At 42.9% G+C, this 13,846-nt stretch overlaps 1 protein-coding gene across 1 annotated transcript in view; it reads right to left on the bottom strand.

Moving 5' to 3' along the window:
* The window catches only part of LOC107217098 (mothers against decapentaplegic homolog 2), a 38,432-nt gene extending 25,330 nt beyond the window's left edge, over nt 1–13,102 (bottom strand). Inside the window, exons 1-2 of the mRNA XM_046737908.1 lie at nt 9,271–13,102; nt 3,909–3,959 (exon numbers count right to left, since the gene is read on the bottom strand). Coding sequence (XP_046593864.1) covers nt 3,909–3,959; nt 9,271–10,327 — 1,108 coding nt within the window. The 5' untranslated portion in view covers nt 10,328–13,102. The remainder of the gene's footprint in view (nt 1–3,908; nt 3,960–9,270) is intronic.
* Between the last annotated feature and the right edge of the window lie 744 nt (nt 13,103–13,846).

The raw sequence follows: 13,846 nt of genomic DNA, 5'->3' as shown, positions 1-13,846 counted from the left end.
GTGATAATCGTTTCATTCAACTAATTTTAAATGCGGCGAACACAACGTATACTTACTTAATTCGACAATATACTTTTGTTCGTCTAAAAAAATTTTGTTGAATCAACCAAAGATTTTGTTAGATTGATTGATGTTGAATTGATACAAATAAATGTTTACTCCGCCACCCGTGACCGCGAATTTAGTTTATTCAATGACTTTTTTTCTCTCACGATCAGTGCAGGTGAAAAGGATGAGAAAATAAAAAATTCACTACATCAGCAACTATAATAGAGCATGAACAAATTATACGCACATGTATCTGAAATGATACACCAAAAGATACGTGCAAAACACAAGTATACGATATACTATACTATGTAGTAACCTTGACGAAATCGCTACACGCGCGATGCGGAGTGAATATTTTTTTGTTTAGCAGTGTTTCTTTTTTCGTTTTTCATTATTCCCCTCTCTTTTCCTTATAACGATAAGAAATCCCGCCCGTCAAAAGAAATATGTACGTACCGCGCGTTATAACATGTGTATATGCACATACATATGTCACGTACAAGTGCGTGCATATTAATATAATAACAATCATAACAACAATGACAAAATTATGATTGGGGGGGGGGGGGGGGTATATATGATGCGTTCGCTGTATATTATGTACTACACGTTTATACGATGATATACAATATTATACGATATACACGAGCTAGGCGCAGGTATTGCACGAACACGCATTTACCTGTAAATATGTACAACTAGCTCTGTATAATCATCACTCGTCGTATAATACGTAAAATAATAACAACGAGAATGCCGCACAAACACGCGGGTGTATATTAAAAGTGTCCGAAATGAGTCGGAAAAAAAGATAAAAGAGAAAACAAATCTTAGCTTTACGCGTGACGTAGATTTCAAACACGTGTCTCTCTCTCTCTCTCTCTCTCTCTTTCTCTGTGTATGTGTGTTTTAGGGTGGTCCTCGTTTGGGGGTCGGACATTTTTTTATTGGAACGCCCCCCGGATCTATTCCAAGTCATTAGGAAAAAATCTCTGTAAAGTATCAAGCCTCTACGTCAACTGAAACACGTGCCGGTAAGCTGCGAAAGTTTTAAATTTGAAATACGTGTAGTTTTTATAATAGTCAGTTCGTTTTGTATGACTGGTATAAATGAAGGGACCGATTTGAAACTTAGCAAAGTTGTTGCTTGTAATGATAGGAATGAACATTACAAACAACAATTCTGCCAAGTTTCAAATCGATTCCTCATTTTATACCAAAGTTATACAATACGAAATAACTGATTATAAAAACTACATTTATTTTACATTTAAAACTTTCGGAGCTTAGAGGCACGTGTTCCAGCTGACGTAGAGGCTTGATGCTCTGCACAGATTTGTTTTAACGATCTGGAACAGATCTGGGAGACATTCCAGTGAAAATTTGTCCGACCCCCAAATAAGGACCCCCCCGAGTACGTATATTATATACATTATGTAAAAAATAGTATATTGAGTTACAAGTGCGGAAAGTGCGGCAAATGGGCGATTTCGGACGAGTGTGAGGTTTGCGGAATTAGCCGAGGCGAGCGCTGTAATCACACGGGAGAAACTTCGGGTTTAATTCAGATCAATGACGTCACTGGCGTAAGATCCGTGCATAAAATTTAGTTGTCGGAAAGTGCACATGCGCCAAAGAAAAGCCTAGGGTGTAAAATTGAGGATTTCAGCCAAGCTCGTGCGCCAGGGTTGTTTTACACCACTGATCAGAAATTGGACACTTTACGCACGCTTACACAGCCTTCGAAAATTCAACTTAGAAAGGATGTGTTGCAAAAATTGAATTATATTTATTTATTTATTTTTTTTTTACGCGTTATTCTTCTTTCCATTTCTTTAACTTAACACTACCTACCTACATAATACCTACGTTATACACAATTCGACCCCTCCATGCACGTATATAAATATACCATGTGTATTCAACAACAATGTCTTCGATTGCCGATTAACAATTATGTACGTACTCGTGACACCCGTTAACGTAGAATATTACGTATACGTGAAATCTATGCGTTTAAAACACGGCAGTGTTAAATTCGAGAACTGAAAATGAAGCGTACCTGCCTACGTATAATATTAACAATCACGGGCAAACAGAGCCATGAGCTGAGAGAGAGAAATACGAAGAGAGAGCACGTTAATGCTGCAAGTCGCTACTCAGTTTATTCGAGCAGAGTTGAGCCGAGTAGCTCTAGCGCTATCAACGAAAGATATTGACCCCGGTAACACGCGCGTTCGTATACGGCGTGTGTGATGCAAAGAGAAATAGAAAGAGAGAGAGAGAGAGAGAGAGAGAGAGAGAGAGAGAGAGAGAGAGAGAGAGAGAGAGAGAGAGAGAGAGAGAGAGAGAGAGAGAGAGAGAGAGAGAGAGAGAGAGAGGCTTTATACCATCCCGCAGACAGAGCCGGGCATGGACTGACTTTTTAACGCGCGTTTTGCCTCCTTGGGATCGGGACGTTTCGATTGCAAGTTCGTCCTTCGCATTTTCTACACCCAGGATAGATTAGAAATATCATATGTAAATATAGATTGGAAATAGAAAGATTGTTCTGTGAAAAGACGAGCGTTCTACGTTATGTGGAAGATCACGCTCAGTTGATTTTTCACTTTCTTGTAGCATTTTTTTTTGTTTTTTTTTTTTTTTGAATTTGTCATGAAACATGTTGAAGCACTTCAATTATTAATTTTTTCCCGCCATTTATATTCAACCCAAGGATCACGATCTACAACAATACAATATATTGTCTGGGAATCTTGTTCTCTAAAATTAAAAATTCATGTTAAATTATAGAAATATTTTGTGACATTGAATTAATAATGAAAAGATCGTCAGATACGCTTTTCAAACATCAACCGGAGATTTGATATTACAAGCGTGGGTATTTTTTTGTGATGTAAATTGACATGATTGATGCAAGCAATAAAAAAAATCTTGATAACGATACTTCATAAATTTAAAAAAATTTACACAAGTGCAAAATCAACCGAGCGCGATCTTCGACGTAACGTAGAACGCTCATCTTTCGACAGAACCTCTCTTTCGGCCTAAACCAACTTTTTACGAGGTCTCATGGTGTAAAATCGCTAATTATGTTTTTCTGAAACACGCTATAATGTACGTAAAATATTTTTACAAGCCTTGCGGAAGCGACTAGGTAGTCGAGATCGCAGATCCCCTTCTCTTTTTTTCTTTGTTTATTGTTTTTTCTTTTTTTTTCTTGTTTTTTTTTTTTTCAAGGAAAAAGTTTGCTAATTACAATTATAAACATAAAGGACATAACAAAGACCGAAGCGTGTAAGCTGATCGCGAAAAATCGAGTCTCGTCGCTCACGCATGTAACAATCGATTATACCTACGCATGCATACGTGTATGTATATGCGTAGTGAATTAAACTGCATTGCACCTGCGCCACGTGTATAATAAAACGCCTCGTCCGAGAACATCGTCCAGGTTCTACCTTGTACATACTTACAAGCGTGTATATAAATATAACTGGGTGGACTCGATCCTCTCTCACGTAACCTTATAGCACACACGGTGTAACCGGTATTTATACGGATTTAGACCATACGTGTGCGACAAGTACGCGCGTACCAACGTCTAATTGTGAGCAGTTTTTTCCCTTAAAAGCCGTAACGCGTCCAATTCTAGAGCATTGACGAAGGTTACGACCGATTTAACCGAAAACGGTGAGATGATTTACCGATCCCGGTGTCAACGATTTGTTCGTTTCGTTACACGATTCACGTACGACGACTCTTACGTACGAGTCTACGATTATTATATATCGTACAACGTGAAATGTAGAATGTTTAAAAATATAGGTGAAAAAGAAAATTTGCACGTTACTCACCCTCGGGTCTTAACCTATCGGCAATAAGGCAGTAGGGAGGTGGCGGCGACTCTGAAAAGATAAAAACAATAAGAATTACAATTGATCGATCGGTGCAAGAGATAAAAAAAAAAAAAAAAACACTCAAACATTTTAAAAACACCGCGAGATCAATTATTGTCATTATCTTACTTACTAAGTATCTATTCCATGTAACAAGTGAAAGAGAAATAAATATTTTCACATGAAATTAAAAAATTCTTTGCATAAAAGTGTAACTTATCAAAAAAAAATTTCCGCTATTAAGACTACGTACTGAAATTTACGAAATTTTCGTTTCATATGCCTGTGTTTTGAAAAAAAACAAGAAATAATCGATGTATCGATTACTTTTTACCGATTGAATCGAGACGTGTTCCATTATTTTTGCTGGACTCGATTAATCGATACATCGATTATTTTTAGCTTACTCGCCATCGCTATTAAGTGTGCTTAACTGTTCCACATATCTCTCCCCGCACTGCAGAGCAATCCGCGGATTCGAAAAAAATGTGCTATTCGCAGAAATCCGCTGCTGCTTGATGGGTGCAATTATGCGGCTTGCAAGAAAGAGAGAGAGAGAGAAAGAGAGAGAGACGCGTTGCGGTCTAACCAGAATAATGATAATTGTTTTATATTAGGTGTACAATTATATTTTTAACTGGTATGGTTTCTCCGTCTTTGCAACTAGAGAAAAAAGTAGGTAACTACCTACATGAATAATTGATAATTTTCCGAACGTAAAGTAATATTTTTTTCATACCATTCATTCTTTAGACCTAAATGAAAGAACGTGTAGAGCGATAAATCGACGAATAATAATCAACCACAAAAGCAATACGATATTCCAGTCACGAATGCTGCCGAACGCGTTATTATTTATTATGTCAAACGTGAAATAGGAACGCGATATCCGTTATATGGAATAACTTTTGCTTCCAAAATAGGAAGGTTTCTAATATTAGATCACTCGCTAGCTGGCCGGCTGACCGATGAGTATAAAACGTCGGTATATAGAATATTTTGTCCTTTTAAGACATCGAGTTTTACAATTACTACGGGGACGATTGCAACAGCAACAGCAACAGCCGACGTATTTTCACATACATCATAAGCTGATTTTGTGCCGCTGCAGGATGCAGTGTTGCTCAATTGTTTCAATAATCATTTACAACTCGAATCGTTACGCCCATAACCAAGTAGTTACGTGGATTGATCTAACGATCGATTAATCACTGTACACACACGCAATAACATCGATAATATTTTGCAGGATTCGCGAACGCCTAGAAAAATTTCGCGCATCGCATCGGCGTTGCTGCTTTTACGAAGCTGAATTTTTTTAAAATACATTCAGGGTATTCACAAGATTTTGATTTCCGAACTTCGCTACTTTGTCCGAACGAACATTAGAACGTTCCGGCTGTCTAACTTCAGCCTCGCGTTGCTTTTCTATGTACAACGTATCAACGTTACATCTCTAATATATATTAAAGAGAACATGTTGCTGCATTACACATGTATAACTGACATAAAGTGGGAGGACGCATGTACAGCCTAATTGTTTCCACGACGTTTCAGTCACGCGTGTTACATTATACGTATAGAAACGACGCGTAAGATCATGTAATCGAAATGCTCTTTCAAAAAACACCTGCAACAGCAGCAGCACCACCAAATCCAGCGATTACAGAGACCGGGTGTAATTTGAAAGCAGTGAGATAACCATCTAATTAGAGAGATAAGTGCCGCGGCTTATTAATGACGAACGGTCCGCGTATGCATGCATATATAACGATACATAAAATTTGTACAAACTTCCGTGTGTATGTAGATTGATATTTCGTTTGTTCGGTCTATTATAACACGCAGCTGTAGTCTGTTATAACGCGTAATTTGTTAAATTCCTCAAAATTTTGCTAAATACCTCGACGAACATACCGAATAACGCATCGCACGAGTTTGAAGTTATAGTAACGTTACTGTAACGACGCATGTTTGATAAATAAACAAAAAAAAAACAAATAAACAATCTTTATTCCGCAACTTTGTTTATTACGCAGGATTGCCATAAGATGAATAGCATCCCGTTCGGCTATGAATTAAAAAAAGAACAAAATAACATTTAAAAAAAATCATTCTAAAATTGCAAAATGGCGATAATCTTCTTTACCCCGCCGCGTTGTTTCGTTTATAAACACGTTTTAAACCTTACCAATATCAATTTCAACTTTGCATAGTTCACATACCTATAACCGAAATTTACCTACCTATCGGTAAAGTACGAATAAACTAAAGATCGAAATGAAGGAGGTGACTCTCGCCGCCAGACACAAGACAGCCAGAGAGCAAGAGAGAGAGACAGAGAGAGAGAGAGAGAGAGCAGAGCAGAGACTGTCTCTCCCGACAGGAGGCAGGAATAAGAAGGAAGACTCGACGAGTCGGTTCGGTCAGCGTCAGCAGCAGCAGCAGCAGCAGCGGCAAGCAACTCGGCTCATGCTGCGGCTGGCCTCGACAATTAGCTGGCGCCAGCAATGACACGCAGCGGCGCCGTCAGGAACCCCCCCCCCCCCACCACCCCACCCTCCGACCGCCGTCGGCGCCGGCCCCCCTTCAACCCCCTCGCCGACAACCTGACTCGCCGCCGAATATACGATTTATTTTTAGATTCATTTCCTTCTGCCTGTCGGTCCTCCCCCTCCCCCCGCCCCTCGTTCCTCCGCCGCCCATCGTAACTTTGATTGTGTGCAGCGGCTATTGGTAAGTGCCGCGTCCACCTCCCTTCACCGCCCGCTCTCTCGCTCTCGCTCTCTCTCTCTCTCTCTCTTTCACTTACTTTTCTCACTCGTGTGCGCGAAAAACAGCGGGTAAAAACATACGAAAAATGTACTATTCGTAGATTTTTACATCGTTTCTTCTTTTTTTTTTTTATATATGTATGTTGGGGTGGTCGTTAATAGGGGTTGTTTTTGTATTTTTACGCTCCCAGGGGATTAAACGCTTGCAAGTTGACAAGAAAGACGTTCACGGAAAATTTCGAACTCTCTGTGTCAACTCTTGAGATAGTCCGCCTTGTGATCGAAGTATCCTACGCAGGAAGTAACACGGGGAAAACTTTTTTTGCTCTTTGAAATATTATAAGTCGTTGGCGAATATACCGACAATAATGAAAAAACAATTTCATATATTTTATGATAGAGTTGGTTATTTCGTTGCTGTACTTGACGGAACCATCATTTTATATAAATTAAACTTTGAACGGTAATTAACGTACGAATGTTTTCATTTACAAATTTTATGCCTCAGAGCTTTTTTGCAGAGTGTTCAATTCTTTACAGAAATATGCATTCCCCATTGCTGTCGGTACATTCGTCAACGACTTATAAAATTTCAAAGACCAAAAAACTATTTCCCATATTATTTTCATAAGATACTTCGATCAAAAAGCGGAGTACTTAGAGTTGATACAGAGAGCTGAAATATTCTGGGGATTTGTGTTCGTCAATCTGAAAGCTTTCAAACCCCCTAGGAGCACAAAAATTCAAAAACAACTCTAACAAGGACCACCCTAATATAAAATCGTGCGTAACATAGCATATTCTCTTACAATGTCCCGCAGACGACGAATATTTTCTTCTACATACGAAGTACGGCGGTGCGGTTATTATTTATAAATATATTTTTCTTTGTCGCGACACACTTGGTGGCTGGCTTTAAAACGCGAGGTTCTTACGGCATCGTTTATCCACCTATACATGTCCCATTGTTGTACCGTATCGCAATTCGCAACTCGCATTTCGTGATTCGCAGGCGCCAGGCGCCGAGTAGAATGTACGACGGTAAAGTTGCCACACAAAGGACCGAGGCTACACAGATAGCGATGTATGCGGCACGCAGAGCGTGTGTCATCAGCGTTATCTGAAAATTGGTCGCCACGGCGCGACGACGACGCTTTTAAATCTCGGATAGTTGCGTGTAAGAGAAATTTCATCAACGCACAATCGTACGCTTCGTGGAATATGGTATACTTGCATACCTACATCGATTAATGGTCCACCCATGTGGGTTACGCGTCGTATAATACAATACCGAAATGAATAATTTGTTCGTTTCATTTCACTACTTTTTTACTTTTTTTGGGGGGATTTTTTCCAAAGCGACAAATACAGTTGTGCAACGAGTATATTTTTTTATATCGGTCTCACAAATTTCACAAATAGGCAAAAAAATCACGCGACTGCAGCGAAGAAGCAGAGGTATATAATTGACATTTAAAAAATCAAATTTAGGATGATACTGAACACGTCTGTGCGTAATGCGACGACCGTCGCGTAATATCACAACGTGGCGTGGGCGCAACGTTACCTACTTAGATAGTCCCATGTAATACGAGTATACGTATAATTGCATGAATGTGTGTATACCCCATTATCGAGAATGGTAAGAACACATCGTTACCGTACTCTACATTTGATCATGCACTCGTAACGTGGATGTGAAAATATTTGAACAGTATATTATATTGAGGTATACGCGAAAATTAGCAGGAGGACGTTAAAAAGAGAACCTATCATCGCTACAAAGACACAATCAGCTGCTGCTGTTGTGTTGTTGTTGCTCTCTGCAACGTCCGGCCGATCGTTTCAACAACCGCGCGCATGAGAAGAGGAGGAAATTCGTGTTTCGTTAAAGATAACACCAACGGTCGGAGAGGTTTAGAACTGGACTCGTGTAGGATGAATCACACTCAATCACAATCAGATTGAAGAGTTGGCGGTAAACGTTAATGTAACGAAATATTGAAACTAGAAACAAGGTTGACGAAAAAATCACTACTTTCTTATTATTACTGTAATTTCGAAGGAACTAGGACTGCAAAATATGAGTACGTTTCAACTTTGTCGGTTCATAGAATTTCAAACAGTTTGAAAATTGCGAAAATAACGATTATTTTCTCGGCACGGGTCGTTACGATAACGTTACCAACTTATTACGATGACTAGAATCATTGTTTCAAACATTCAGAACGGCTTCGAAAGAGTTTAATTATCAATATTTCGAATACACTTTGCTTTTTAAAAATAGACAACTAAATTTAAGACGATTCCACAGTGTTCGAAATACTGATTTATCCTGAAGATCAATCCTTACATTAACGTTGCGAACTTCACTCTCTTCAATCACATCGAGTCGCTGTTTTAGAAATTTTAGAAACAATTTCCAACAACGTCCATCGGTCATTCGTCCGGCGAGTGAAAAACGCCTCGTTCTCTCCATCGCTCGCAAAATCAATCGATTCGCAAAATGTGAAAATAATAATTATCTAGAAACGGCGTCAACTCACCGGGTTTGCAGAGCCGACTCCAATGATAGGGATTGCAGCAAACGTAGACGGGATCCTCGTCGGAATGGCATACCGGAAGTCTCTTAAGTTCATCGCTGTCGGCGAGGTCGGGCCACCGCCAAATTTGGCAGCAGAGAAGGTGGGGTTCGACGCCGGTGTTGCGATCCGTCGACGCCGGCGTCGCACCGGCGGAATTTCGCGAACGATGAGACGACTGTCGATCGCCTCGACCGAACCTGCTGCACGTGCTGTTCGTCGTCGTCGTCGTCGTCGCGATCGCGGCGTCGGCGAGGGGAAGGGAGGTTGGGTTCCTCTCCTCCAGGGGAATCGCGTTCTCGTCGTTATCGTCCGATCGTCGTTCCCCTCGCGTCAGCCGCTGCTGCAGTCTTTGACTGTGCTGATTGTGATGATAATGATGACGAGCCGAGGATCGCTGCGTCTGCTGCTGGGTCTTTTTATCCTCCCTGCAGCCCATCGCGGTATTATTATCGTTGGTCGCGTTTTCGACGGTTCTCAGATCTCCGTCGGCGCGTCGTCGCCGCCTCGGTACGAGAACACAGCCGCTCAGATCGGCTCCGTAACTTTCTACCGCGGCCAAAAGCATCTCCAGCTGATTTTCCTTCAAACTTTTCAGCAGATCCTTGCACCTGGTTACACGTCCGTTGTTATCGTTTGACGTATCGTCGATGCTCGCTGATGACGCATTGCCGTAACGCTGCTGCTGCTGCTGCTGCTGCTGATGATGATGACGATTACGACGATTATCCTCGCTACCGGTGAAACAACAACAATAACAACAGCAACAACAATTTGTCGTCGTCGTCGTCGTCGTCGCCTTTCCCGCGCTACCGACGCCTAATGTCGTCGACGGACTGGCAATGCCGCTGCCTGAGGGTGGATGATGCTTCGATGATGATTCGCTCGTCGAACCAATCGAGTACGGTATAATGTGATGATTATTCTCTTGAGTTTCACACTCGGTTTCATGCTCCCCACGGACTTTTGCCTTAAGGAGACGTTTAGTGAGCAGAGTCCGTTTGCTCCAGAACATGAACATGAAACAGGATTTCCCGGTTGTGCATTTGGGGGCCAGTACTTTTAACCGCGTTTCTCAAAGAGTTTGTCTATTTTTTCTATTTCACTTTTTTATCACGCGCACAGACACACACACGCACTGTGTTTGTTTGTTTTTTTTTCCCCGTTTCTTATATTATTACCTTATCTATTTCCTTCTTTCCTTAATTTTCCTCAGTCAACAATTTTATTTTTTATCACTATTCCCTTTTCAACTCCACGAATCACTAGATTATCACCGTCGACGTGTCTCTCTTATTTCTCTCTAGGCAATCAGATATCTGTCTCGCTGTTCGTTAATACGTTGTGTTATTACGTACACAAAGCACCTTCGCGAAGAAATGCAGATGCGAGCGAGAGAGCGGGAGATTGATTATATATACAGTACGCAGGGAATAGCGACGATAACGAAAGAAGGAAAAGTAGAATTTAAAAAAAAAAAAAAAAAAAGAAAAACCAATTATAAATAATCGTAGTAACGGTATAATACGCAGGAAGAGAGAAGGATTAAAAATTTCTCTATTCTCCAAAATATCCACACAGACACACGCTTCGCTACGTGGGGGGGATATTTCTTTAAATCTTCTTCTTCAGGCCTGTATCTTCAGCGTTCTTCCCTCGCATGCGGGACAATAAGAGCGACGCCGGGTTTTCGATGCGACCGGCGGTACCAACGGTAGGCTGCAATAATGAGAAGTACGTAGCCTCGGAACGCAAAGTCGAAGAAGAATAGGAAGAACGGAGTTGCCGCTGCTCGCGGCGTCGCGGACGACGCGTGTGTGTCGTCGTTGCCTCTTCCTCTCCTTCTCCTTCTCCTCCACCCCCTCACCACCCGTCGCCCTCGCCGTCTCTTGGCCGACTTGTTGTGTCGGCGCGCCGCCGCCTTTGGCGCTGATACTACCGAGTGAAAGATCGGATGAGCAAAGCGGGACCACCACCGCCTTCGCGGCTAGAAGAGGGCTGATTGTTTTACGTCTGCGTTTTTTAACGAGAACAGCGAAGATCACGACGCGTCGTTGCAGCTGCCGCCTTCTTCTCTTCTCCCTCTGATCATCGACGAGGCTCGACGAATTCGACGACGACGATCTCGTATCGATATCCCGCCGGTTTTCCTCACCTCCGTCGGCCCAGCTCGGCAAAGACTTTACACGCGGCACCGGATCACCGGATTTCGCAATCGACGAACGGGATGCTTTCGTTAACGATGAAAACTGCACGACGGCCACGAGGACGATTCTGCTGCCGAAGATGATGACGACGATGACGATGCTCCTGGTATTGGCCACCACCGCTGTGGCCCCACATAACAACACTTTGATTACGATTCCGTTACGGACACCACTATTTATTAATAACTTGTTATCACCAATTAACATTTTACACTTCTCATCACTTGTTCGTGTTCACTCGGTTATTATAACTATTATTCCCCTATTGGTTTGGATGTTTCTTTTTTTCCCCTAATATTTTTATTCGGTATACCAACACGCTGTACCGGCAGTAGTGGTATGTTGTACGTCACTGAGGCGCACGATTACGTGTACCTGGTAGGTTATTTTAAACAGGTTTGTTGATCACACGGTCTCTCAGCTTCTCCGCACACTCTCCTCGTCGTTGTTGTCACACCATTGTCACAGTTTTAAAACGTTGAATAATTTTTAATAAAAATTTAACTCGTCAACGACCGGTGTTCTTTTATATTGTTACTGTAATTATTATCAATACAATAATTGTCTCATTTTTTTTAACGATAGAAATAGTGGGGAAAGAGAGACAGAGAGCCTGAATATGAGACAAATATTGAGACGCGTGTAAACGCATACGGTATACGGTATATTACAACAATATACCCAAACGTTATACTTACGTTACATTCGATCAAAGTGTGAATTTGCGTGCATAATATACAGCGTGTGTTACAGTAACATCACCCTGAACTCGGCTGCGGGTTGGTATATTAAACGAGTGCTTACGGGGACCGGACGGAGAAAAAATCCAAGTAAAATCGAAGGATATACACAGAATGAGAAACGATCCGGAGGTATGTTTTTTGAAAAATTGAAACACCAACGCGAGCTAATCGATCGATCGACGATTCGAAAAGTTGGCGAACTTGTTGATCGTCCTCAAGTCGGTCGGCGGAACGCGTTTGCAATTTTGATACGCAGGCAAAAGAACACACACGCGCACACACACACACACAGACACGCGCAATACCAGTACGTTATTAATATCCGTTGACAGGTATTTAAACTCTGTTATTTTCGCCGATTGTTATACCTTTACGGCTCGTGCGCGTGTCGGATCTCTTGTTTTAACAATTAGTCGAGAGAACCGGTCGATTCGTTAGTACCCTTTGGTTCCCTCTCGTTCTACGCAACGTACGAACGTATGCGCGTATTCTCGTACTGTCGAGTCGGCTCGACTCAGCTCTCGGCTTAGCCTCGGCTCTGCTCTTTGCTCTCCGTGTAACACGCGAACACCCCGGCAGCACGACACTACGGACGAGGATTTACAGACAACGAGAGAGCGTTTCTTAGCCTCTGCTTCTTCCTCTTTATCTCTATCCTTATCTTTATCTTTTTCCTCCTCTTCCTCTTCAGCTTCTTCTGCTTCTTCTGCTTCGTCGTCGTCGTCGCACGAGGCCTCCGTCATGAACACATACTTCACTCCTTCTCGGCGAGCAACTCCTTCTCGTCTGCACCAGCAGCCTGAACGCGACGCACCACCGACCACGGCATACTAAACGCACAGGGCAGATTGTTAAACATGGCCGCGGTTCGCCTAGTTCCGCAACTCGACGCCAGGGGCGCCACCGGCGCGCAGGTAGCTCGGCTAACTCCCGCCTCGCCGTACGTTCCAGCGATCGCCGCGCGATCCGAACGGCTTCGTTACGCAGTTTTTCGCATGTTATCGGCATCGATTCCCACCGCCGATTACCATCGACGTCGTCCGCAATAAAACGCGGACTCCTCGACGCATCGACACCTCTCCGCTCTCCCCGGTCAGCTCCGCTCGTTTCGCTCGTTCTCCGCCCGGACGGTTCGGACCGCTCGTTGCGGAACGGCGGCGCCGTGGCAGGCCGACTTTGAGGTGGACTCGCCCGTCTACGGGGGCGGCCGCGGGCTAGACAGACGCCAGCGTCTCCTTACGAAGCGCCAGCGCCTGTCCCACCGGGGGTCAACATTCCAAGACGAATTTTCAGAGCCGCGATATACGGGCGTGCGGGCGTGCGACGGTGCCGGTGCTGGTGCGTACACCACATCAAAGGAACACCCACGACTCGTTTTAAATGACAAAGCGCTCCCGCCGGCCTCTCGAATAAAAACACAATTTATTCTATCGTTGCTTGGCACACTACGCACACGCCGCCGTTCTACATATCCCCTTCTAGCCTGCACCTATACGCGTATTTATTCACCCATATACGCACCGGACGCATCGGTCGTATCGATATTACACCCGCTACGTACCGTACGCACGTACGTACGTGGTGGATGCA

The sequence above is a fragment of the Neodiprion lecontei genome, chromosome 1, assembly GCF_021901455.1.
Source record: "Neodiprion lecontei isolate iyNeoLeco1 chromosome 1, iyNeoLeco1.1, whole genome shotgun sequence".
Classification (NCBI taxonomy): domain Eukaryota; kingdom Metazoa; phylum Arthropoda; class Insecta; order Hymenoptera; family Diprionidae; genus Neodiprion; species Neodiprion lecontei.
The sequence above is the reverse complement of the archived record's forward strand: the minus strand, read 5'-3'. Positions and strand labels throughout refer to the sequence as shown.